Here is a 22,920-nt window from a genome sequence, read left to right as displayed (position 1 = left end):
AAGACACATTTTTCATTTCCACCAATAACTTCATTGAGTTGGATATTTTGAGTATGTCAGCTGTGTCCTGCAGGCAACACCTTGATTTTTCTCAGTTAATGTTTCAATTTGACCACTATCAACTTCAACTGGTCCGCCTGACCTCGGAGTGCCATTGGTGAAAAATCTCTAGCACAAAACTTCGCAAACCACTTTTGACATGTTTAATGAGTCACGGCACCTTCTCCATACACTGCACAAATAATTTTTTGCATTTCAGTTGCATTTTTACCTTTCTTGAAATAATACAGCATAATATGCCAAAAATATCACATGTTTTCTTCCATTTTCAATATTAAAATGGCTACACAAAAATTCACTGATTTTGATAACTTGTTTTTTAAATGCACACTGATATGACAGCTGTCACAGTATCATCTAACCAAATTGTTTTGAATGAAATTAAAGACAACTAAGCACTACTAGAGACATCTTAGGCAAAAAATCACACGAACTTTTTGGGCACCCCAATAGATGAACAGGTTAATGATCAGTGCCTGGAAGGAAGTGTGGTCAGCCTTCTGTGAGTGGCCAGTTCCTTTGGGCCTTGTTTTCCCATCTGTGTGTGTGGGCAGTGTTTGTGTTACAGGGCTGTGTGAGGAGTACGTGCACAGATCCAGGACTGGCCTACTCCGCAGTTTCGTTACGGCGTGCCCTTGCTCTCTGTCTCCCCATCTTTGTGCCTTGCGATAGTCTCTTATTCTCACTCCCAAAGTGTCTTCAATTAGTACGTTAATGTGTTTATTACTAACTGTATTTAGCTAGCCTCCAGCACCTGAAGGCAGCAGGCCTGCAGTTTGCACACGTGGTCCTAGTAGGTGAGACGGGAGGAGGCCACGGGCCCACGCAGCTCTGTTATCACGCTGCAACAAACGACCTCATTATTTTTTATTACACCCTGACTGAACATGAAGTAATATTCAGTTGTACTCATCATGTGAAGATAATGCAATTTTTAAACTGAATGACTTTTTTAATGTAACGATGGAATGTGCACTGGAAATGATCGAGCACCTGGTGGGAGAGCTGGGAGGTAATTGCTGAGGGATTTGGCTTTGCCTGTGACTGCTGCTATAAGCTCGCTGTCAGGCGCTGCTGCGGCCCTGGGGGAAATACAGCAAATGCATAATATGGGTTTCAAATGCAAATTAGAGCTACACTTTTCCAATGGATATATTCTTCTGGTTAACCAAAGAGGCTTGCTTTCTGCTTGCAAGTATTTATCATAGCTCATCACCTCCATTCTGCTGCCATGGTGGGGGCTTCTTGGATGTACTTCTGTGTCCTTTTCTCCCCCGATTCCAGTGAGAGGGTCAGTAAATATGGTCATTCTTTCTCTACTCTGTTAAGCGTCCTGTTTCTTGGAGGTTGAAATGTCAAAATATAAATGGTTCGACTTTTGGGGAATTTGCCACTTAGAATCTGTTAAAGTGAGATGCTTTGTTAAAAAATGATAGTGGTGTCTCCCACTTGGTGTCCATTCGGTGCCTCGGGCACATCAGTTGCCATGTAGAGTGCACCTCCTGATTTTGGAGAGTCTGTGTTGGCGAGGTCATCTGACCTGCTCAGCAGGCCTGGTGATGGGGTTCCAGCTGCTGCTGATCCAGCGTCCCTGCTCAGGCTGCCAGGGCAGTCACCACCTACCATCTTTCCCACTAAAGTTTTCCTGTAGTCCTGCCGAATTAACTGATTGTAACCGGATTTCAGAGGATTGAACTAAAAAATCATCTGTCTGTCCATTTTTTAAATCCTCACCTGAGGATATGTTTATTGATTTTCAAGAGAGAGGAATGGACAGAGGCCTAGAAACATTGATGTGAGAGAGAAACATCGACTGGTTGCCTCCTGTATGTGCCCTGACCTGGGACTGAACCCATGAACTAGGTACATGCCCTGGCTGGGGATTGAACCTTCAACTTTTTGATGTAAGGGTGATATTCCGGCCCACTGTGCCACCTGGCCAGGGCTCTCTGTAAGTTTTTGAGCAACTAGGATTATTACAGTTAAGATCAGGGCCAATATGTGGTAGCAAAGATGACTTTCCTGGCCCTCCAAACCTGGAGTCCTGTTACTGCTCGTGTTCCTGCGTTACTTCTGCAACGACGTGTGCGTATGGGCTGTTAGAGTCTGTTCCGCCCTGGATGGTTCTTAATGTCTTAGGACTATGTCAGATAATTCCTTGGTGCTTTCGATGGCTGAGACTGTGAAGGAGTGCTGCTGTGGGAGTCGTATTTCACATGCAGGCTGCCTCTGGGGATCAGTGTTGATGGCGAGAAAATGGTTGATTGCCTTGGATGGCAGCAACCGCTCACCGCACCCCTCCCCCACGACTTTTCTTTTTTGTAAGGAAATGAGCTCTGTGAATCAATTCTGTGGGGCTTTTTTTTTTTTTGACAGTTGTTCCGGCATTTTTTTCTGGTGTTTGAAATGCACTAGTGCGTTCTCGTAGATCGGGTTCAGACTCGTCCTGTCCGTCGGTCTCATGGTGTCCCTTTTTGTCCCTGCAGGATGATGAGGTGGTGCTGCAGTGCACGGCGGCCGCCCACAAGGAGCAGCAGAAGCTGTGTCTGGCAGCTGAAGGATTTGGCAACAGACTCTGTTTCCTGGAGTCCACCTCGAATTCCAAGGTATGTCAAGCCTTTGAGGCCATTCACACAGTCCGTTTTGCTCATAGCATTGGAGTTATTGATGGGCATGCTGCTGTTTTCTGGGACAGATAACCCGAAGTGGATGTGAAAACTATGTGTGCTATTCCTCAGGCAAATTTTTAATTGAGCCCCGGCTCTTTGCTGATAACTCAGATGTAATTATTTATGGAAATGGAAGAGTCCTGGCCCCGTGATGTTATATTCCAGTGGACAAGTAAACAAGTAAATAAGTGATGTGATTTTGGAACTTGGGGCCACAAGAAGAGCAGAATTAGGTTGTGAGTGATGAAGCAAGATGCACCCTGTCATGGAGGGTGGGGCGGGAGGGCCTGCTGGTGGCAGTGGTGGTGGGGCAGAAGAGAATGAAACGAGGGAGTGAGCAGTACTAAGTTCTTGGCTGCTCTGGAAAGAGGAACCAGGTGATTGAAGGGTCCCCGGTTAGGGCTGTGCTTTCTAGGTGTTCAAGGAGCAGCTGGAAGCCCCGGCAGCTGCAGGGCTGCTGATGGCAGGTGAAGTCTCTAAGGGGCCTGCCATGGAGGGCCTGCCTGGCAGGATGGGAGGTGAGGTTCTCCCTAGAAGGAAGGGAGGCCGTGGGAATTGGGAGTGAGGCGTTTGGGTTAGATGTGCAGCGGATTGCTGTGGCTGTGTGTGTGGACAAGAGGGTCTGAGAGAGCAGGGGGACATCGAGGCCAGGGTGTGGCACCTGCAGGAGTGGTGGTCTTCAGATCAGAAGCAAGACTGGTGGGAAAACGGGGCATGGGGGACGTGCTTTGGGGCCTTACAGATGTGCTGATAGATCAGATTGTGTTACAGGGTTGTCCGACCTTTCAGCCTGTTTGGGCCGCACTGGCAGAAGAAGAGTTGTCTTGGGCTACACATTAAGTACATTGAGACACGTAATCACAAAAAACTCTCATAATGTTTTAAGTAAATTTACGATTTCGTGTTGGGCCGCATTTACAGCTGTGCCCTGGGAGGGAATTAGAGGAGACAGAGGTGTTGGGGTAGGAAATCAGCTGGAAAACAATGAGTTTAATCTTTTGTGCATTGCTTTCTGGTTTAGAGTCCTGTGACAGGCACGATCTCATTTACCTGTTGCCGTGAGAGTGTACATAACAATGGCTGTCATGTCCTCTGCCCAGCTGGGACAGTACAAGAGGGCAGGTGTGCCACTGGAAACATGCCCGTGAATGGGAACAGCCCGGTGAGCAGTGGCTCCTTTTGTCTGGCCTAGTCCCTGACGCTTTTCTCCACGTGCACCCCCTTGCCCATTCTGTGAAGTGGTGCTGAGCAATCGTGTACTGGGTGTATCGCTCGTCATAATTTCATGCCAAGTAACATTATTGACAGTGTAATAGTGGGTGGGTAAACATCATGCATTTTGTGGCCCTGCTTAGATTTATGTTTAATTTGTTAAGTGTTGAGCATTCTTCTTGCAAAAGCTATTGTGATAAGTGTCAGTTGTGAAAGTACTCTTCTTAATTCATGGTCTGTCAATAAACTTTTTCAGCAGGAGCATATATGTAAAACAATATTCTTTTTGAAAAGAAAATGTTGCATGCTTTACTCTTTGGCTCTTGCCCCATGGTCTGGGATATTTTATACTGGCTGGAACCTAGCTGGTTTTGGGTTTCTGCAGGACATTGAACCCTGCATCAGCTGCTGCTTTCTCAGCCCCGCATCTTAACCACCAGTTCCAACACCGAGAGTGAATGCTCCTGACTTCTGGTGGTGGCCAAGATGCCAGAATGGGGCAGGTGTCCAGCTGCTCAGTGCCTTGCAGGGGTGGCTGACTCTCTTGGTAGCTGACTCTCTAGTGGTTACTGCTGACGCCTGTGAACTGACCACTTGAACCATTTTTGTTGTTGTCATTGTATCTTAATCTTTTCTGGTTTATCTGAAAACTTGCATGTAGGATGAACTATTAAAATTGTGGAGCAATTGGAAGTTCATTAAGCCTATCTGAACTGTTTATTTGAAGTTCTTACAACATAAACACCCTTTTCTGTCCTCTCTGACACAGATCTGTCCTGGACTCTGCCTGCTCAAGTGCTTTTGCCCCTTGAAGCCTGTCTCATACAGTCCCTCTTCTGGGTTGCTTCTTTCCAAGTGCCCTGAGTTCTCTCAGTGTTTCTAAGGCTTTGTTTACACTTCTATTGTATTGCCAGTTGGGCTTAATTCTGGTAGTATCCACACCACCTTCTCTTCCAGAAAAATCTGTATGTATACTTCCAGATGCATGCACCGGCTTCTCAATTCCAAGGACTGGAGCATAGCTCATTTGTTTCCTTGCTTTTCAGTACCAAGCATAGTGCCTTGAAATAGTAACTTAAAATTTAGTAGGTTGTTAAGTTTGAAAGGGAACCCCATCTTAGGCCAGCTCAATTTTTTTATAAGATAGGCTTTATTTTCTATAATAACAGAGTAATTCTAGGTTTCAGTTAATATTTAAAATATGTAAGCCTGGATTTGACTTTTATTGGTAGAAAATCAGAGATGTCCCTTTTTGCCCTCAAATTAGCGTCTGCTACATCTATTATAAAGATTGGGAGACCAGAATTATTGTTGGCCATGAGTAGTCAGTCATTGCTAATTATGTGTCTGTTCCTGGAAACGGTCCCAGAAATATCTTAAGCTATAGAATCTTTTAATCAAAAGCAGGACTGGCCAGAAGACTGGTTCATGCTCCTAGGGTATTTTTTCAGGCTGATTTCAGTCTGAAAGATAATGGTTCATGATTCCAGCACAGACTTTCTGGCAGAAAATGTAAACATTAAATCTGATGATGTGTCCATTAGTTATTCACAATTCATCCCTATACATATTTGTTGTGTGATCCTTATAGGAGTGGCTTTCCTTCTTTGTTTCTATATTTTAGAATTGAGAAGCTTTTGCTCTTAGGAACCAGTCCTGATCAGACAGACCCACCTTATGTATCTTTTTTATTATTAAAAAAATTCTCAGTTATAGTTGGTATCAGTATTTTGTATTATATACAGGTATATAGCATAATGGTTAGCATTTATATAGTTTATGAAGTGATTCCCTTAATGAGTTTAGTACCCACCCAATACCATACATAATGCTTACAGTATTACCAATGATATTTCCTGTGAAGTACTCTATCTCTGGGACTGTCTTGTGACTACCAGTCTGTACTTAATCCTTTCATCATTTTCACCTGGCTCTTAAACTTCCCTCTTATCTGCCAACTATCAATTTTTTCTCTGCATCTATGAGTCTGTTTCCAATTTGTTTATTCTTTTTTTTTGGATTCCATATATAAATGAAATCTGTGGTACTTGTTTTTCTCTGACTGACTTATTTCACTTAGTATATTACCCTCTAAGTCCTTCCATGCTATCACAAATGGTAATATTACATCCTTTTCATGGCTGAGTAATATTCCCTTGTATATATTCACCACATCTTCTTTATTCAGTCATTCATTAATGAGCACTTAGGTTGCTCCCTTATCTTGGCTGTTGTAAATAATACAGGTTCTCTGTGCACTTGAAAGGAATGTATATTCTGCTGTTTGGGTGTGCTCTGAAAGTATCAATCAGGTCTCTCTGGTGCAGTGTGTTGTTTAAGGCTGCTGTTTTCTTGTTGACTTTCTGTCTGGAAGATCTATCCACTTATATCCTGCAGTTTTGCAGTATAAGGCTCTCAAAATATCAATAACTCCATCTAAAAAAATAAAAATAAAAAAATAACTCCATCTACTCTAATGTGTCACTTAACGCCACTGTTTCCTTGTTAATTTTTTTTCTGGAAGGTCTATCCATTGATGTCAATAGGGTGTTAAAGTCCCCTACTGTGGCTGTATTACTGTCAGTCTCTTCTTTGATGTCCATCAATATTTGCTTGACGTATGTAGGTGCTCCTGTGTTCGGTGCATAAATGTTTGCAAGGGTCATATTCTCACGTTGGATTGCTCCCTTTACCATTATGTGGTGTCCTTCTTTGTGTCTTTTCATAGCCTTTGTTTTACAGTTTGTTTTGTCTGCTTTTTTTTCCCATTTCTATTTGTATGAAATAGCTTTTCCATTTCTTTACTTTCATTCTTTTGATCTAAAGTATATCTCTTTTAGATAGCATATGTATGGGCCTTGTTTATCCATTCAGCCACTCTATATCTCTTAATTGGAATAGTTGATCCATTTACATTTAAAGCAATTATTGATAGGTACATAGTTATTACCATTTTATTATTCATACTTATTTTTTTTTCTGAAAGAAGTCCCTGTAGCATTTCTTATAATACTAGTTTGATGGTGATGGATTCTTTTAGTTATTTTTTTGTCTGGGAAACACTTTTATCTCTCCTTCAATTTTTAATGAAACCCTTGCTTAGAGTAATCTTGTAGGTCATTGCTTTTTGTCACTTTGAATATTTTGTGCCAGTGCCTTCTGGCCTGCAAAGTTTCTGTTGAAAAATCAGCTGATAGTCTTATAGGAGCTCCATTGTAGGTAACTAACTGCTTTTCTTTTGCTGCTTTTAAGATTCTCTCTTTGTCTTTAACATTTTCCATTTTAATTATACTGTTCTTGGTGTGGGCCTCTTTGGGTTTATCTTGTCTGGGATTCTCTGTGCTTCCTTGATTTGTATTTGTGTTTCCTTTGCCAAATCAGGGAAGTTTTCTGTGAGTATTTTTTCAGATAGGTTCTCAATATTTTGCTTTCCCTCTTCTCCTTTTGAAACCCCAGTGATGTGAATGTTGGTGCATTTCGTGTTGTCCTAAAAGTTCCTTAAATTATCATTTAAAAAAATTCTTTATCTTTTTGCTGTTCTGATTGGGTGTTTTCTGTTACCCTGTCTTCCAAATCACTGATTCAGTCCTCTGCTTCTTTTAATTTGCTGTTGATTCCTTCTAGTGTATTCTTCATTTCAGTTATTCTAATCTTCATTTAGCATGAAAGGTCAATGAGGTTGACCTTTGTTAAAATCTGAAAGAAGCTATACATTTTTAAAGCTTCATATACAACATTAAATAATGTTGACCATATTTTAGGCCACAAAGATAACCTCAGGAAATTCCCAAGAGTAGGGATACTACACACCTGACTCCAATGGAATAAAACTAGAAGTCCGTTTTTCAAAAAAAGGCCAAACAGACACAAAAGTTCCTTGTAGCTAGAGTGAAAAAGCACACTATCAAATAAATTTTGGGTTAAATGAAAAATATCAAATAAAATTGAAGAATTTCTTGAACATAGTTAAAATGAATACATGATCTCTTAGAATATGTGGGATATAACTTAAGGACATTTTCAGAGTAAAATTTTTATCATTAAATGGATATATTAATAAAATTTAAAAAGAAATTAATTAGACCTGGCTGGTGTGGCTCAGTCAGTTGGAGTATCATCCTGTAAACCAAAAGGTTGTGGGTTTGATTCCCCATCAGGGCACATGCCTGGGTTGTGGGTTCAGTCCCCATTTGGGGCACATGTGGGAGGCAAATGATTGATGTTTCTCAAATCATTGTTTCTCTCCCTCTTTTCCTTTCCTTCCCCCCTCTCTAAAATCAATAAGCTTGCTCTCGGGTGAAAATGAAAATAAAAAGAAATTAATTAAACAACCAGATAAAAAACTAGAAAAAAGAAAAACAAAGTAATCTAAAGAAAGCAACAGGATGGAATTAATAAAGATAAAAAGGAAATTAATGAGTTAATTAAAAATTTGTCTCTTTGGACAAAATCAATAGTCAAGCCATAATTAATCAAGAAAAAGGGAGAAAGCACAAATACTCGAATATTTGAATTTAGATAAGGCAGGAGAGGGATAATGATTAAAATAGAGGAAATTAATTTTGAAGGGAACATTTGCTCAATTATATGCAAGTAGATTTGAAAGGCTTAATGAAATGTATCGTTTTTCAGAGAAGATAAGTTGACTGCAGAAAGTCTAAATAGAGTAATTATCATAAAATAAATAAAGTAGTAGAAGAATTTCTTGAGAAGAAATGCAGGGTCAGATAACTTCTAGTTATTTAACAAGGCTGCTTTAATTATATCAAAGAATAGTAAAAAAGAAGACTCCCAAATTTCATTTCATTGAGGGAGTATAATATGGATTACAAAACATTAAAAAATTACTTTGGGAAATTATAGATCAATTGCACTTAAGGATATTGATACAGAAATCTGAGGTAAAATACTTTTAAAAATCCAATGTTGCATTAAAACATAAAATGTACATTATGACCACATGTGGTTTATTTCAGAAATCCGAGTGGCTCAATATCAAACACTCCTTTGATAACAATGTTTCACATTAGTAGGGCTAAGGGAAAGAGTCATTTGGATACCCCTAACAACAAGGACAAGTGACCTGACAAAGTTCAAAACCTCTTTGTTTCAAATCAATAATAAAGTAGGAATTGAGGGATAGTTTCTTAACATTATTTCACACACACACACTTTAAAGTTCATCCCCTATTTACAGGGAACACAGCTGGTTAGCATTAGGCATAACTTAACGAAGGATGTTCGGTGTCTCTGTCGTGCGGGTTGGTGTTGGAGGTAGGAGCAGATGTAATGAGACATGGAGACTTAGTTTGGAATTAAGAGGTAAACTGTCCCCAGTTGCAGATGATTTGATTAAGAATCCCAAAAGAGTCCATGGAAACTCTACTGCAAAAGTGGATTTGTGAGAGAAATCCACTAAGCTGGTTGTATGGTCAGAGTAAGAGTAGCCTTCATGTATGTGTACCCATGGGAAGGTGTATTGAAACACATACACACATGGAATGACACTTGGTGCTTACACACAAACTCAAGTGTACATGAACTTGGAAGGGGACCAGTAATAGTCTTAGACAAATCATTTGTTGACAGTCATAATGTGGTCCCTTGAAGCAGACAGTTCCTTGGAAATAAAAGGACTCTCGTTTAAAGACCTGACTGCTGCAAGAATCGTTTCCTGGTGTTTCTCTGTGCAGGCACAGGGCAGAGCAGGTAAGAGGGTCTTTAGGGTCCATTTCAGCCTGACGCTTTGATGGATCTGTGTTTCCAGGATGGCTCATGTCCACTGTATGTGTAAACCAAGACTTGGTGTCATCAGGCTTCCAGACAGGAAGGTGAGCCTGGGCTAGAGCTCTCTCCGGGCTCTTCCCGCTTCCCCAGCTTCGGCGGCATAACTGTAATTAAAAGTATTTCCTCTCGTAATGGAACATGATAGAGCAATATTTCATCCTCAGTGACTTCTCATTGCAGGGTATTACTCACCACCATAAATAATGCATTAGGATATTAATGATGCATAATAGTTGTGATATTCCAGATGAACTGCCCTTCTTATTCAACCAAGGGTTTTTGAATAATAAAAATGTCAGTATAAGATAAATGCTGGGTGATATGAATCACTTGTAAAATAGAGTTTATGAAACATTTTAAATAGCAGATACTTGTTTCTCAGTGTATTTCCCCTAAAAATTAATTGAAGTAATAAAACAAAAATATTACCATTTTTGTTGTTCTGTTTACTTTGTTATGACTTTTAAAGAATTTTTGGGGGGCAACAGGGAGGAAAAGGAAAGACAAGTGTGATTGGGGAAAAACCCAGAAATGATCAATAGCCATATTTGTTTCCTAAAATCGGTGTGCTTTTGTTAATATAATTATTTCTTTGCCAATACTTCAAGAGGGAGACAAAGTGGGTGGCGGGTGTGGCAGAAAGGAAATACCCTAACAATGAAGGAGTGTGCAGTGTGTCAAGAATAAATGATTGCGTACTTAACGTCCTGGTAGAGCACAGGAGTTATAAGGAGTGTCTAACAGTCTTTGACAGATTATCTGTTGGCCAGAAGGGAATGTGTTGTTAAATTATAACTTATATGTTGTGTGGAAATAGTTCTTCTCAGTGTTAAACCTTCACTGATGCTGCTCCCTGGTCAGGGCACGGTTGGTGACACAGTAGGGTGACACAAGTTGGAATCCCCAAGGTAGGGAGCGTTTTGGTGGAATTCCAGAATGATGTAGCTTCCATACATTGTTGTATGCGCTAAAGACTCATTCTCAGAATATTTTAAAGAGTTAAAAGAATTCTCATTGTTGTGAAAGATGAGCTTTGGATTTCCTATTGTGTTTCCTTGACATGAAATGAAAACTCAAAACACTGAAGTCGAAGACTGAAAAACAGTGTGATCTGAAATCTGATTGTCAGGTAGATGGAGCCAGTGGGAGAAAGACCCACCTGGAATTTACCAGGGTTTCCTCAAACACTGAGGAAGGACTGGCACACACCTGCATTCATGTCACCTGCCTTCCTCTGGCAGCAAAGTGAGCCACAGTGCCCTGGTACTTCCTGGCACTCTGTCACACACTTAGAATCCCGTCTGTGTCCTGGGAATCCAAGGCTGGGCTGGTGAGGGCCCATTGCATTCTGGGAGATGGAGTCCTCACGGATAAGTCGTGAGGGCACAGGCAGAGGCAAGGGCATAGGCGGAAGAGCGGGTGGGAACTGAGAGTTGACTCTGGAATAGTTACTGTGATGATAGCAGGTCCAGGTGTGGGGAGGAGACGCCTTCCGATGCTCCGACTGAACTGAGTGGGTGCCTGGGCACTGAGTGGTGTGGTAGGGCTGCTTCCCCTCCTGCCTCCCAGTCTGGGGACGGGATTGACCATTGCTGGGTGCACAGGCTGCAGCACAGGGTGGTCTACACGGGTGGGCATGGGGCATGCTCCTCCTGTAGAAAGCCGAACAGTAAGTACTTCAGGCTTCTGGGCCATACATTTTCTATTATAACTACTCACATCTGACATTGACAATGATACGAGAACAGCCAGACAGTACACAGACCAGTGAGCATGGCCATGTTCCCCAAAACTGTATTTATGGATGCTGAAATTTGAATTTTTGACTTTATGTGTCATAAAATTTAATGTACTACTCTTGTGATTTTTCTTTACCCATTAAAAAGCCTAACAGCCACTTCCAGCCCGTAGGCTATACAGAGCCAGGCAGTAGGCCAGATGGTAGGGTGTGTCTGTCTCTGTAGAGCACATGGAAAATGTTACATTCTTAAAGGAGAAGCCGGAGCCAACCCGGTAGCCTCCCTGTGGAATGGGTGGCTGGAGTGTCGGTGAAGTTTGATGGAGGTGGAGGCATAGCATTTGAGTGGAGCTCCTCGACAGATGGTTTTTAGTAAGTCAGTGGATGTGCTTGAGAGAATGAATGAGTAAAATAATATAGATAAACAAGTGTGATGTGGGAGCAAGTGTTTCGTAAGGAGAACAAGGACAGAGGAACCGGAGAAGCATTTGCCCATCACTGGGGATTCCCAGGTGTCCTGCTGGGGGTAGGGCGGGCTGTCCCAGCCAGGGAGCCAGCACAGGTGTGTTTGGGGATAGAGAGCGACTGAAATCTGGAGGGCAGTGGGTGGCATTGTTTGTGTTCTGCTAGCAAAGGTAAATAAGCTGGACTCTGGTAAAAGTGGTCAGGACAGATTTTTGTCTGCAACAGGGAAGAGTCCAGGGTGAAGTGAACTCCACTTTGATTTGTACAGAAGTGACCGGGCTTCATAAGGGAGAGTGAGGGGATGGGAAGCAGGGACCCTGTAGCATCGGGGAGTGCAGCGTGAGCCAGGGTCAGTCCCTGTGAGCGGGACCCGGCCAATGGCAGCCATAGAACTTAGGATTTATCCCCCCAGGAAATGGGAGGACAGTGGTCCCACCCTTCCTGATGATGACGTTTCTAAGGATGGGTTTCAGGTCCTTGAGAAAGACACTCCTGAGTTGTGCGGGGTACAGGCACATCTCAAAGGGACAGAGAAGGATTCACGATTGTAAGGCCGCTTTGGGACATGGTCTAAGAAAGGGTGGGCAGGGGACTGTCATCAGAGCTCTAAACAAACACTGAATTCCCTGGCAGCCTTGAGCTTGCTCAGACAGGCACTCTCGAGGGGCCAGGGTCACCCCAGGGATGTGGCCTCGAGCTGTTAGAAACTCTGTGAGTGTTCATGTCTCTTAGTGACAGGGAAAGGACGCACAAAGTCATTGGTGTTGAGTTTGTCACTCTTACAAACTGAGGTGAAGGCCTAGTTGAGAAGAGGGTTCCGAGGCACCTGGCTAGAGTTTGGGCCAGAAGCAGCTCTTTGTCATCCCTTGCTGATTTATGCATTTAGACATGAGGAATCTTCCCTGGAGGTGTGAACAGGCTCACCAATTGCCTTGACCGGAAGGCACGCACCTCTGCATGTGCTCTGCTTTCTTTCCCCCAGAACACCCTTGTACAGCCTTCCCTGAAGGAACCCTGTCTGTGCCCCAGGCAGCTGGCCCTGAGCCTCCTCAGTGAAGCCCCCTGAGTTTCTGTGCATCCCCCTTCTGCCTGCAAAAGCAGCCGCGTCTCCCTAGCTTTTGCTTTCTCCCTCCTTCCCCCACTCCCTCCATTTTTCCATCAGTCAAAATGAGTTTTTACACAGCACTTCTTGGTGCAGAACTGCGTGTCCCTTTATATTTACTTTCTGGTGTTGTTATGAAATAAGAGTCATCGGACCACCTGCCGGCAGAGACAGAATGTCAGTTCACCTTGTAACTCTGGTACACAATGCATTTTTGAAGGAAGTAGGTGGTCAATAAATCTTGGTTGATTTTAACTGATTTTCCTTCTCTGGACATTACTTAATATTGGTGTATCTAGTTTGACAGTTAACCAATTAATTTGGCTTTCTAAAATCCTATTTTACTTTCTAAACACTGCACAATGTTCCTGCTTCAAGGAATTAATTTAGTGTCTTTAAATCACTGGGATAAATATCCATATTTGTGACTATAATAATTCTATGTAGGTGGATAACGGTCTTGGTGTACTGCATTTTCAGTTATAATCAATTTACTATTTTATGTAAAGGAAAAATTTTGGTTAGTATGCACATACATAATTTAAAGATTCACATGCTTTACTGAAAAATAATTTAAAGCTATAAATAACTGTTGACAAAGTTGATGCAGATAAAATGCTCAGATTTTTTGCCACTATAGTGCCCTCCTTACAGTTAAGTAATAAAGATCTTTATATTTCTATTTATTTTGTTTAAGTTATTAACCAGGTAGCATTACTTACACAATGCTTAATACGCATTTTACTACTAAAAATCTTTCTTGAAAACCTTAGAATCAAGCTCACAGTGGAGAGGAAAGGAATGTGGAAAAGCCAGAGGCCAGTACGAGGTGTGCTATAATCATGTCTGGCAGCGATCATTCAGTGCTCATGGGAGGGTCCATCTCCAAGAAGTGCGAGGGCACGGCTGCTCGGAGGGGCTGTTCGGAGGGGCGGTCGGAGGGCCTTCAGAGCTGGGTGGACTGGAGGCAGGCTCTGGAGCAGGTGTGGAGGCTGGACTGTGAGCAGTGCACTTGTGTACTCTGCACAATTGGAGGGGCATGAGTGGCCTGTCCCCTGAACTTGAAGGTGGCCTGGGTGGGCTAAAGCTGGGAACAAGGAGGTGGCCCTGGTGGGGACAAGGACAGTGCTCGGGGGAGGCCAGACTTGTTGAGAGTCAGGCCAGGCGAGGAGCGCTGCATTGGTGGAGCCCAGGGGTGGGCAGCAGCACCCTGTGCAGCAGGGGCTGGAGGGCAGGGGAGTGGAGAGGGTGAGGGGACATGAGCACAGCCTTCAGAGAGCTCACAGAGATGGCATCAGCACGCTGAGAATGAAAAATGGTTAGTGAAGGAAGTAAATAGCACCTGAAAAGATCATTAGTTATGAGGGCAACGCATGTGAAAACCGCAATGAAATGAATACACTGCTTGCCCACTACAGTGCCTGAGATTATAGGGTCAGAACACGGAGTGTTGACAATGCCAAGAGGAGCGGCACCCTGTCGTGCTGACGGCAGTGCGAGATGCTGCGTCACTGTGGAAAGGAGTTGTCTGCAACAAAGTTAAACGTAAACCATGGATCCAATACCCTGGCCCACTCCCAGGTGTGTGTCCCTGAGTCTTGTATACAGGTGTCTGCATGAGGTTTTGGCCACTTGTTTGGAGCAGTTTTACTCATAATAGTTTGAAACTGGCACGAACTCACATTTCCATCACTTGATAAAGGGACATTGTTTACCAGTGAAGAGAACGAGCTGTTAATCTGTGCAACAGCATAGGTGTGGCTGAAGAGCACTCAGTGAAATGACAGAAGCCAGACGCTCGGGGACTCCTTGCTGAGCGAGTCTGCACGCATGAGAAGTTGTAGGCAGACAAAGCTGCAGCAACAGGGCCGGTCAGTGGTGGCCCCTGGCTGGGGCAGGGGTGAGGGTTATGGCAGGGACAAGCGAATGTTTTCATCCATAAAGTAGAGGGGAGTGTTCTATCTCATGATTGCGTTAGGACTCATTAAGTTTTATATGTGTAAGTGGTGAGTTTTATAGCACTAAATTATGTATAAATAAAGCTGATTTTTAAAAAATCCAAAATCCAAATGAGTAAGCAGAGTAAATAAATGTTTTACAACATTAAAATAAAAGACTTCTGGATATCTACAAATACATACCATAAAAATAAAAGAAAAAAAAACCAAGCTTCTGATTGAGAGAAGACATTTTTAACATAAAAAATAGCCCAAAAATTGATGAAATGTTACTATCCAGACTATATGAATGACTACCAACAAATAAGGAAGAAAGAATATCCAAGTATAAAAATATTCAGAAGATTGGAAGAAGTGTAGTTCATAGAAAACTCAGTGGCTTTCAAATATTCAGAAAGATGCTCAACATCATTAGTAGTAAGGGACATGCATCTTAAAGTCATAATCTAATTCTCTAGCATGGATTGGCAGAAGTTGATGAATTCAGCAGTCAAATGGTGGCAAAGATATGGACCAGTGGAGATTTTTACACATTTCTGTTAGGGCTGTAAACTGATGGACTGCTTTGGAGAGCGGTATGATTATCACTAATAATTTTTAAGATGTAATATCTGGGACCTAGCAAATTCTCTCCAAGAAATATGTCTAGCCTGGACCAACTCTTGCACTTGGGGTCATAAAAATAGGTACCACATTTTGCCATGTATAATGTGCACCCATGTTTTTGGCCCAAACTTTCAGGGAAAAAATCTTCCATTTTAATTTTTTAATTCAATTATTTATGTATATATATTTAGAAATAAAACCTATTATCATATTCTAGGGTATTATTTTGCATATGGATATCACTATTGCTTTCTAGAGTTACAATTTTAAAACATAAGCATAAGTAGAAGAATTAATATTTATATAGATATGGAAGTAGTACTACCCAGATATAATGCACACCCTTATTTTTCCCTCAAAAATTTGGGCAAAAATGTGTGCATTATACATGGCAAAATATGGCACATACATACACATCTCGACAGTTTTGTAACAGCAAAAACAAAACACTGTCACAAACCTGTGGGAACTGCAAAATCCAAAACCCTGACGACATCAAATGCTGGCAAGGATGTGAAGTGATAGGAACTCTGATTCATTGTAGGTAAGGATGCAGAGTGATGCAGTCATTTTGGAAGACAGTTCAGTGGTTTCTTATGAAACCAAACATACTCTTACTATATGATCCAGCAGTTGTGCTCCAAGGTATTTAACCAATGAGCTGAAAATTTAGATGCCCGCAGAATGCTCGCAGATGTTTATAGCAGCTTTATTGGTAATCGCCAAATTGTGGAAGCAATCAAGATGCCCTTCAGTAGGTGATGGATAAATAAACTGGGGTTCGTGCAGACCGTGGAATATTATGCAGTGCTAAAAAGAAGTGAGCAATTAAGCCACAAAAAGGCATGGGGGGATCTTAAATGCACTATTAAGAGAAAGAAACCAATCTGAAAAGTGTATACACTGTATAATTTCGACTATAGGACATTTTGGAAAAGGCAAAACTGTGGAGACAGTAAAAAGATCAGTGGTTGCCAGGGGTTGAGAGGAGGAAGGGATGAGCAGGTGGTAGATCGCAGAGGGTTTTTAAGGCAGTGAAAAGACTCTGATACTGCAGGGGAGGACACCTGCACTTAAATGTTTGTCAGAGCCCATGGAATGTACAGCGCTAGGAGTGAATCTAATGTAAAGGATGGGCTTGGGTGATGAGATGTGCCTGTGCAGGCTCCCTGACTGTAACAAATGTCTCATCTGGTGTGAGGGTGGAGAGAGAGAGAGAGAGAGAGAGATAGAGAGAGAGATAGAGAGAGAGATAGATAGATAGATATAGGTAGGTAGGTGTGGGGTAGATATTTGGACACACTCTATACTTTTGGCTCCATTTTGCTGTGAACCTAAAACTGTTCTAAAAAGTAAAGTCTATTTTAAAAACATACAAACTAAAGGTCCTAAATATTTACAGTGGGAAAATTGATAATTAAATTGTAGAACATTGAAACAATGTTATACTGCATACAGTGAAACTATAACCATACATATGAAAAAGAATACATTCTAAGAACATAGTATTGAGCAAAACATAAAAAATCAAAATAAAGATGACATATATATAGTATGATGCCATTTTTATATCATGATACAATGTGAATAATTGTGGCATTAATATTAGAGTGTAGAAACATGTAGTAAAATTCTGGAAAGAATGCACTGGAATAGTAAACACTAAATTGAGCAGAACGGTTGCCAGTTCTTCAGGGGCATGAGCAGAATGGGATCTGGACTGGGAGCTGAGTCGGCGTCCACTGGGTATGCAGTAGTTTGGGTTTTAGATGGGTGTTGAAACAGGGGTGTTTATTGCAGTACTTTCACACTATTTTCTCTTTCTAAGTTTCCCTTAGAATGTAGCTGTGGAAAACGATGCTGGGTTTGTAGCCAGAACCTTTTTAAAACAAACAGTAAACACTCAAGGAATTAATCTGAGGAGTTTTGAAGTTGTGAATAATAGTTATCTTGCTGGATTTACATTTTTCAAGGTTATGCCTTAAAAGCCTGCTGTGGAAGTTGCTTTCCTGGAAATTACTGTAACTCAGGGTGCAGTGTTGAGACCAGACGATCAACTTCGAGAACGGGAATACAGGAGTGAGGGGAGCTCAGGATGTTTGTGCTCCAGGACAAGACGGTGGTTAGGAGCACAGTCAGCTGTGGTTTGCAATTACTATTCAGGCCATTAGTAACTAAAGTTTACAACCTGTTCAGGAATCTTAATTTGCGTAAAATGGGTGATCAGGATATAGCCAGTCTCTCTGACTTACGTCAGTGTTGACTGTGCGTGGCATTCCTTTCTGATTTTCCCGGATGTAGTAGCCTCTCAGTATTTTGAAATATGCTGCTCTAGGTAGCTGCTGCCAATCAGTTGTACCTGGAGTGAAACTGATTTGCCATTGTGGGTTCATCAAGATAGGCAAAGTTATGCTATATAAGAGGAAATCTGAACCCCTGAGTTTCAGCAGCTTTCTATATTCACGTACATGCTACATGTCCAGCGCTGGTTGGGGCCTCTGCTCCAGATGGTCACTCAGCAATCCCAGGACTGACCCTCTATGTCTGGAGTGGCTTTAATTACCATGGCCGGGCAAGAAGAGGTTGTGAAGAACTAACTTCTGTTTTTGGTGCTTTGCTCCCAGGGAGGCAGATGTCATCTCTCTTACAGCCACTTGCTCAGAGCTAATGGTTTGATCTGACTACAGAGAGCTGGGAGGTTGAGGGATCACACGTGTGTCACATCATTAGTATGCGCTTCTGCCATGTGGGCTGAAACTGCTATGCAGAAGGGCACGGGCAAAAGGAACCGAGTTGCATAAAGGGCAGGGCAGCATGTAAAAGGAACAAAGTGAATCCTGGTGACTTGCTCGAAGTCGTAGCGATGGTTAGTGGCGGTGTTGGGGTGGTGCTGGGAAGGGACCCGAACTGTCCGTGTGTGTGGGCAGTGTGGCCTGCTGGGAGGGTCCGTGGATTATGATGCTCCCATCATATGAGAGCTCCCTGAGGCTTACTGAGCATATGCAGTGGGTAATACATGGGTGATTTATGGACAGGGAACATTTGAGAGGTCTCTTCCCTGTTGTTTTGGTTAAGGGGGTTTAAGTTAAAATTAATGGAGTTATGAACTCCTAATGGGGTTCTTTGCCTGGTTGGGAATCTGGTTAATTAGTTCATATTTTCCTCTTTTTTCCCCTCACCTGAGGACATTTTTTATTGCTTTTAGAGAGGAAAGGAAAGAGACAGAGACAGACAGACAGACACTGACTGATTGCCTCCTCTATATACCCTGACTGGGGATTGGACCTGCAACCCAAGTGTGTCCCCTGACCAGCGATCAAACTTGCAGCCTTTTGGTCTCTGGGATGATGCTCCAACCAGCTGAGCCACACAGGCCTGGGCTTTCCCCTTCGATTACTGCTACAGTCATCTGGTTTTCTGCATCTCCTTAGTCTGTTCCAGCCACTGTCAACCAGTATGCTGTAAGAATTTCTACAGCACACAATACCTGATTATTTAGTCAGGGGCACGGATGTCTTTTCCCTCAGATTGTCAAATAAAAAAATGAAAACAGCCAACACATAATAATAGCCATTCAGTGTGAATGAATCAAAATTACATCTATTTTTATCAGATTGGCAAAAAATATACTTTATGGTGTGTTACAGAATTTGAGTATTAGTTTGTGTGTTCCATGAGATGAGAAAGGTCGGAAAGCAGTGGTCTGTCCACATGGCTATGTGCAGTCTGGTTGACATGGTGCTATGTGTTGCTTTCAGTGTTTGCTTGAACCCCTGGTCTGAAAGATGGGAGAGGCCCTCACGGTGCCCTTGTCACTAAAGTGTTGAGTAAAGCCCTGTCCTCTGCACTTGCCTGGATCATGTATGTTTGCTGACTGTCATGAGTTGCTGGCAGTTCACAAAACTAAGTAAGGTCCTCAGAGCTGAGTGAGTTAGGTAGAGCACGTCTCTCCTGCTTTCCTGCTGGTGCTCCTGCAGTCTGTCTTCTGACTGTTGTGATGAGGGTAGAGAATTCATCGAGGCCAGCAGGGGTCCTGTGAGCCCCAGCTGGACTCCTCACTGCTGAAAGCATCAGGGCAGCAGGGAGAGCTGTTCAGTCTCCAGCTGGTTAGTCTGAGGGGTCAGCAAGACGCTGTAAGTGTCTCAGGGTAATCGAGGTAAACCTGATGGACAAGCAGATCTCCTGGCGCAGCGTTGTGGGACTGAAGTGATAAGGACCTTTGTTCCCAGAGGGGAAGGAGTGGATGTGCTGCCTATGTCACAGGAAGTGTGAGTGTTTGTGACACATGGTTTTGATTGCACTGTGTGTTAACTTTGTCATGACCAGTTAATCGCCATATATTCTTTAAACACTGATAAGCTGGATCAAATAATTAACAGGTTTAAAAAATTATAGTCACACACTTAAAATTCTACTCAGAGACTGAAAAAGATACTTGCATTGTTCTTTACCTTATACTCACCCAAGGTCTTCGTCAGTTGAATACACTCTTCTCTTTAGAACTCCACGTTGCAAATATTTATTAGAACATGTAGCTTCTGTGTTTTCATGAGAATTATACATACTGTTGTTGGCATACTATTTGTTAAAGTATTGTAGACAAAGACGCTGTGATGAGCACATTGCAGGAACTGCACTGTCAGGAGGTAAAAGGCACACGCAAGACCCTGGCAGCCTCACCTGCGAGGGCCCAGCTGTCTCCGGGTCTGGGTTCAGTTCCCTCACTGGCAGGGCTGCCAGCACAGCCATTGCAGCAGTTCTCTTGGCACAGCAAACTGGCCCATGCCATCCTTGCAAAGGGGTACTGTAATTGAAATATGAATGTGGTAGATATATTATTGCAATATGTTCTTATTTATTATGTGAAAATTTTAGTTATAAGATAATCGATAATACAGATGATTCTTTACTTAAAAATGGTTTGAATTTTTTGACTTTCTAGTGGCAGAAAAGTGATACTCATTCAGTACTTCGTAGTTTGAATTTTGACCTTTCCTGTGTCAGTGGCTGACAGTTTGATACTTTCTCGTGATGCTGGTCAGCGGGGTGAGTCCCTGCTCCCGTCAGCCACGCTGTCACGAGGGTCACTGTAGAAACTCTGACTTTTGTGGTGTGTCAGTGATTTTTGGATACTGTGTTCTGAGCAAGTTTAAGGTGGTCTTAGCCATGCCATGATGTTGTTCAGTAGCTTAGGTGTATTAACCACATTTTCTACTTAATGATATTTTCAACTCCTGATAGGCTTATTGGGGCCATAACCTCATCATAAGTCAATGAGCATCTGTGGATCCTTAAAAACACTAAGCCTCAAGCTTCTGCTCAAAAGCTTTTCTGTTATTTTCTTGATTCATAAGCTTATCAGCTGTCAGACTAATAAAAACTGAATTAAAAAATCAGAAACTTTGATATATTTGACTTCACTTGCCTAATGTTTTTACGTGATAGAGAATGAATGTGTCGGTGCGACTCCACTGTTATGGTGAGGAGCAGGGGCAGGAGTGACAGCCTTTACCTGAGACTTCTAGGAATTCTGCCCCAGGTGCCTTCATTCAGCGGCAGATTCGGGGGGGGGGGGGGGGGGGGGGGGCAAGAACACAAGTCTCACTGTCTTCACAACGGGGGATTAATTGTATTGCTTACAAGCGTCCCTGGGTTCTGCAGGTTGCTCCCCTTACCACTATCGGTCAGCCAGGTGTCTCCTTCAGAATGCACCTGCATCCTGTGTTGGTTGCGGCAGGAATAACAGGAAGGCTGTTAGGCTAACAGAGTGGACTTTAAATTTAGCCACGCACAGGCACTGAAGGCAGAAGGCCTTTAGTTAAAATCCCAGCTCTATCATTTATGTGTTTGTCTTCAGGGTTTTGTTTGTTTGTTTGTTTGCTATTATAAACAACACTACACTACAGTGAACATCCACATACAAATATCTCTGGGTACTGTTCAGTTATTTCCTTAGAATGCATCATTAGATAAAAGCATGTACTTTTTAGGGCTTTTGGTATTTACTGCCGTATTGCCCTCCAGCTAGCTGACAAACCAGTGAGCTGTGTTTATGAGCATTTGTTTCCCATTTCCTATCTACCTCTGCATTTCAACTTTAAATAAGAAGAAGCCTGCTAATTTGGAAGACCAGAGGTCTTAGTTCGTGGAAAAACTGTATTTCCTTGATTACTGATAAGGCTGACCAATATATATACACATTATCATACGTATATAAAAATTTCCAGTTTTCTTGTTAACATGTTACTTTAGTTATAGTGTTTCTGTTATATTAAAGTTTGAAAAATGTATTTAATAAAATCTGTCAATTTTGTTCTTCATATTTCTACCTTTAGAGAGGTCTTCAGAAAGATCTTTCATACCACATAATTATAAAAATATATGATGATGTTTTCTTCTAGTACTGCCATAAAATCTTATGTTCTTAATCTTTATAGGATTAATTATGACCTAAGGCATAGGAGTTTGGAATTGTATTTTTTGAATAGGTGATATTCAAATTGGTGTAAAAATCAAAGGCACAGTGTCAATCTCCTTTGTACTCCTAACTAATATTAAAATTCTAGAGTTAAATTCCATAATAATTAAAAAATTATATGTAATCTTATAAAATGGTTCTGTGGTTTTCTATTTAAATTTCATTTTAAAAGAAAAAGCTGAAAATTTTAAACATTTATGATATTAAATATGCATATGTACCTGTTCCTTACCTTTTCCTGCCAATCACATTAAAATAGTCTTTGCCATCCAATCAGATGGAGAACTTTCATCCAGTTTTCAGGAGGTGAGGGCCTGAGTATTGTGCATGTGAATGTGCTCTACTGTACACAGTTACCCTGTTGCTGGAAAATACGGACTCATGGCCAAATCCACGTATCTTCTGTCCAACCCTGTATTGCTAGTTACCAGATAACTCACCACTTCCTACCACCACAGCTGTGCTTGGTGTAAGTCTCCTGCGGAGGGTGAGAGAGATATGTTTAGAGTAAGTCTTGACTTAGCAGGGGATGAGCCCCGATTCTGATCCTGTCTTTGTGTGCCTGTCAGGGACCTTGCTTCACACTGGATTTCTTTCTGAGTACAGCGTAATCCTTTCATAAGCAGTAGGTACAGGCTGACAGCATGATGAGTCAGACTTTAAAAAAGCTCGGCAGCCTTTATTCCTTACTTGGAAGGCAGTGTGATGTTGAGAAGCATCCTGGACAAAGGGCAGGACCCTGGACTTGCCACCACACTTGTCCTGTTTTGGACAAGTCCCTTCATCTCCTTCCTTCGTTCTGAAGAGGCAATAATAATTCCCTTTTCCCACCCATTAGCATTGTT

General features: G+C 42.1%; 1 protein-coding gene across 1 annotated transcript in view; it reads left to right on the top strand.

Moving 5' to 3' along the window:
• The window catches only part of RYR2 (ryanodine receptor 2), a 533,272-nt gene that overhangs the window by 133,116 nt on the left and 377,236 nt on the right, over positions 1 to 22,920 (top strand). Inside the window, 1 exon segment of the mRNA XM_036016051.1 lies at positions 2,547 to 2,666. Within this exon segment, the coding sequence (XP_035871944.1) occupies positions 2,547 to 2,666 (120 nt within the window).

The sequence above is a fragment of the Phyllostomus discolor genome, chromosome 15 (assembly GCF_004126475.2).
Source record: "Phyllostomus discolor isolate MPI-MPIP mPhyDis1 chromosome 15, mPhyDis1.pri.v3, whole genome shotgun sequence".
NCBI lineage: Eukaryota > Metazoa > Chordata > Mammalia > Chiroptera > Phyllostomidae > Phyllostomus > Phyllostomus discolor.
This window is presented reverse-complemented; position numbering and strand designations above follow the sequence as displayed.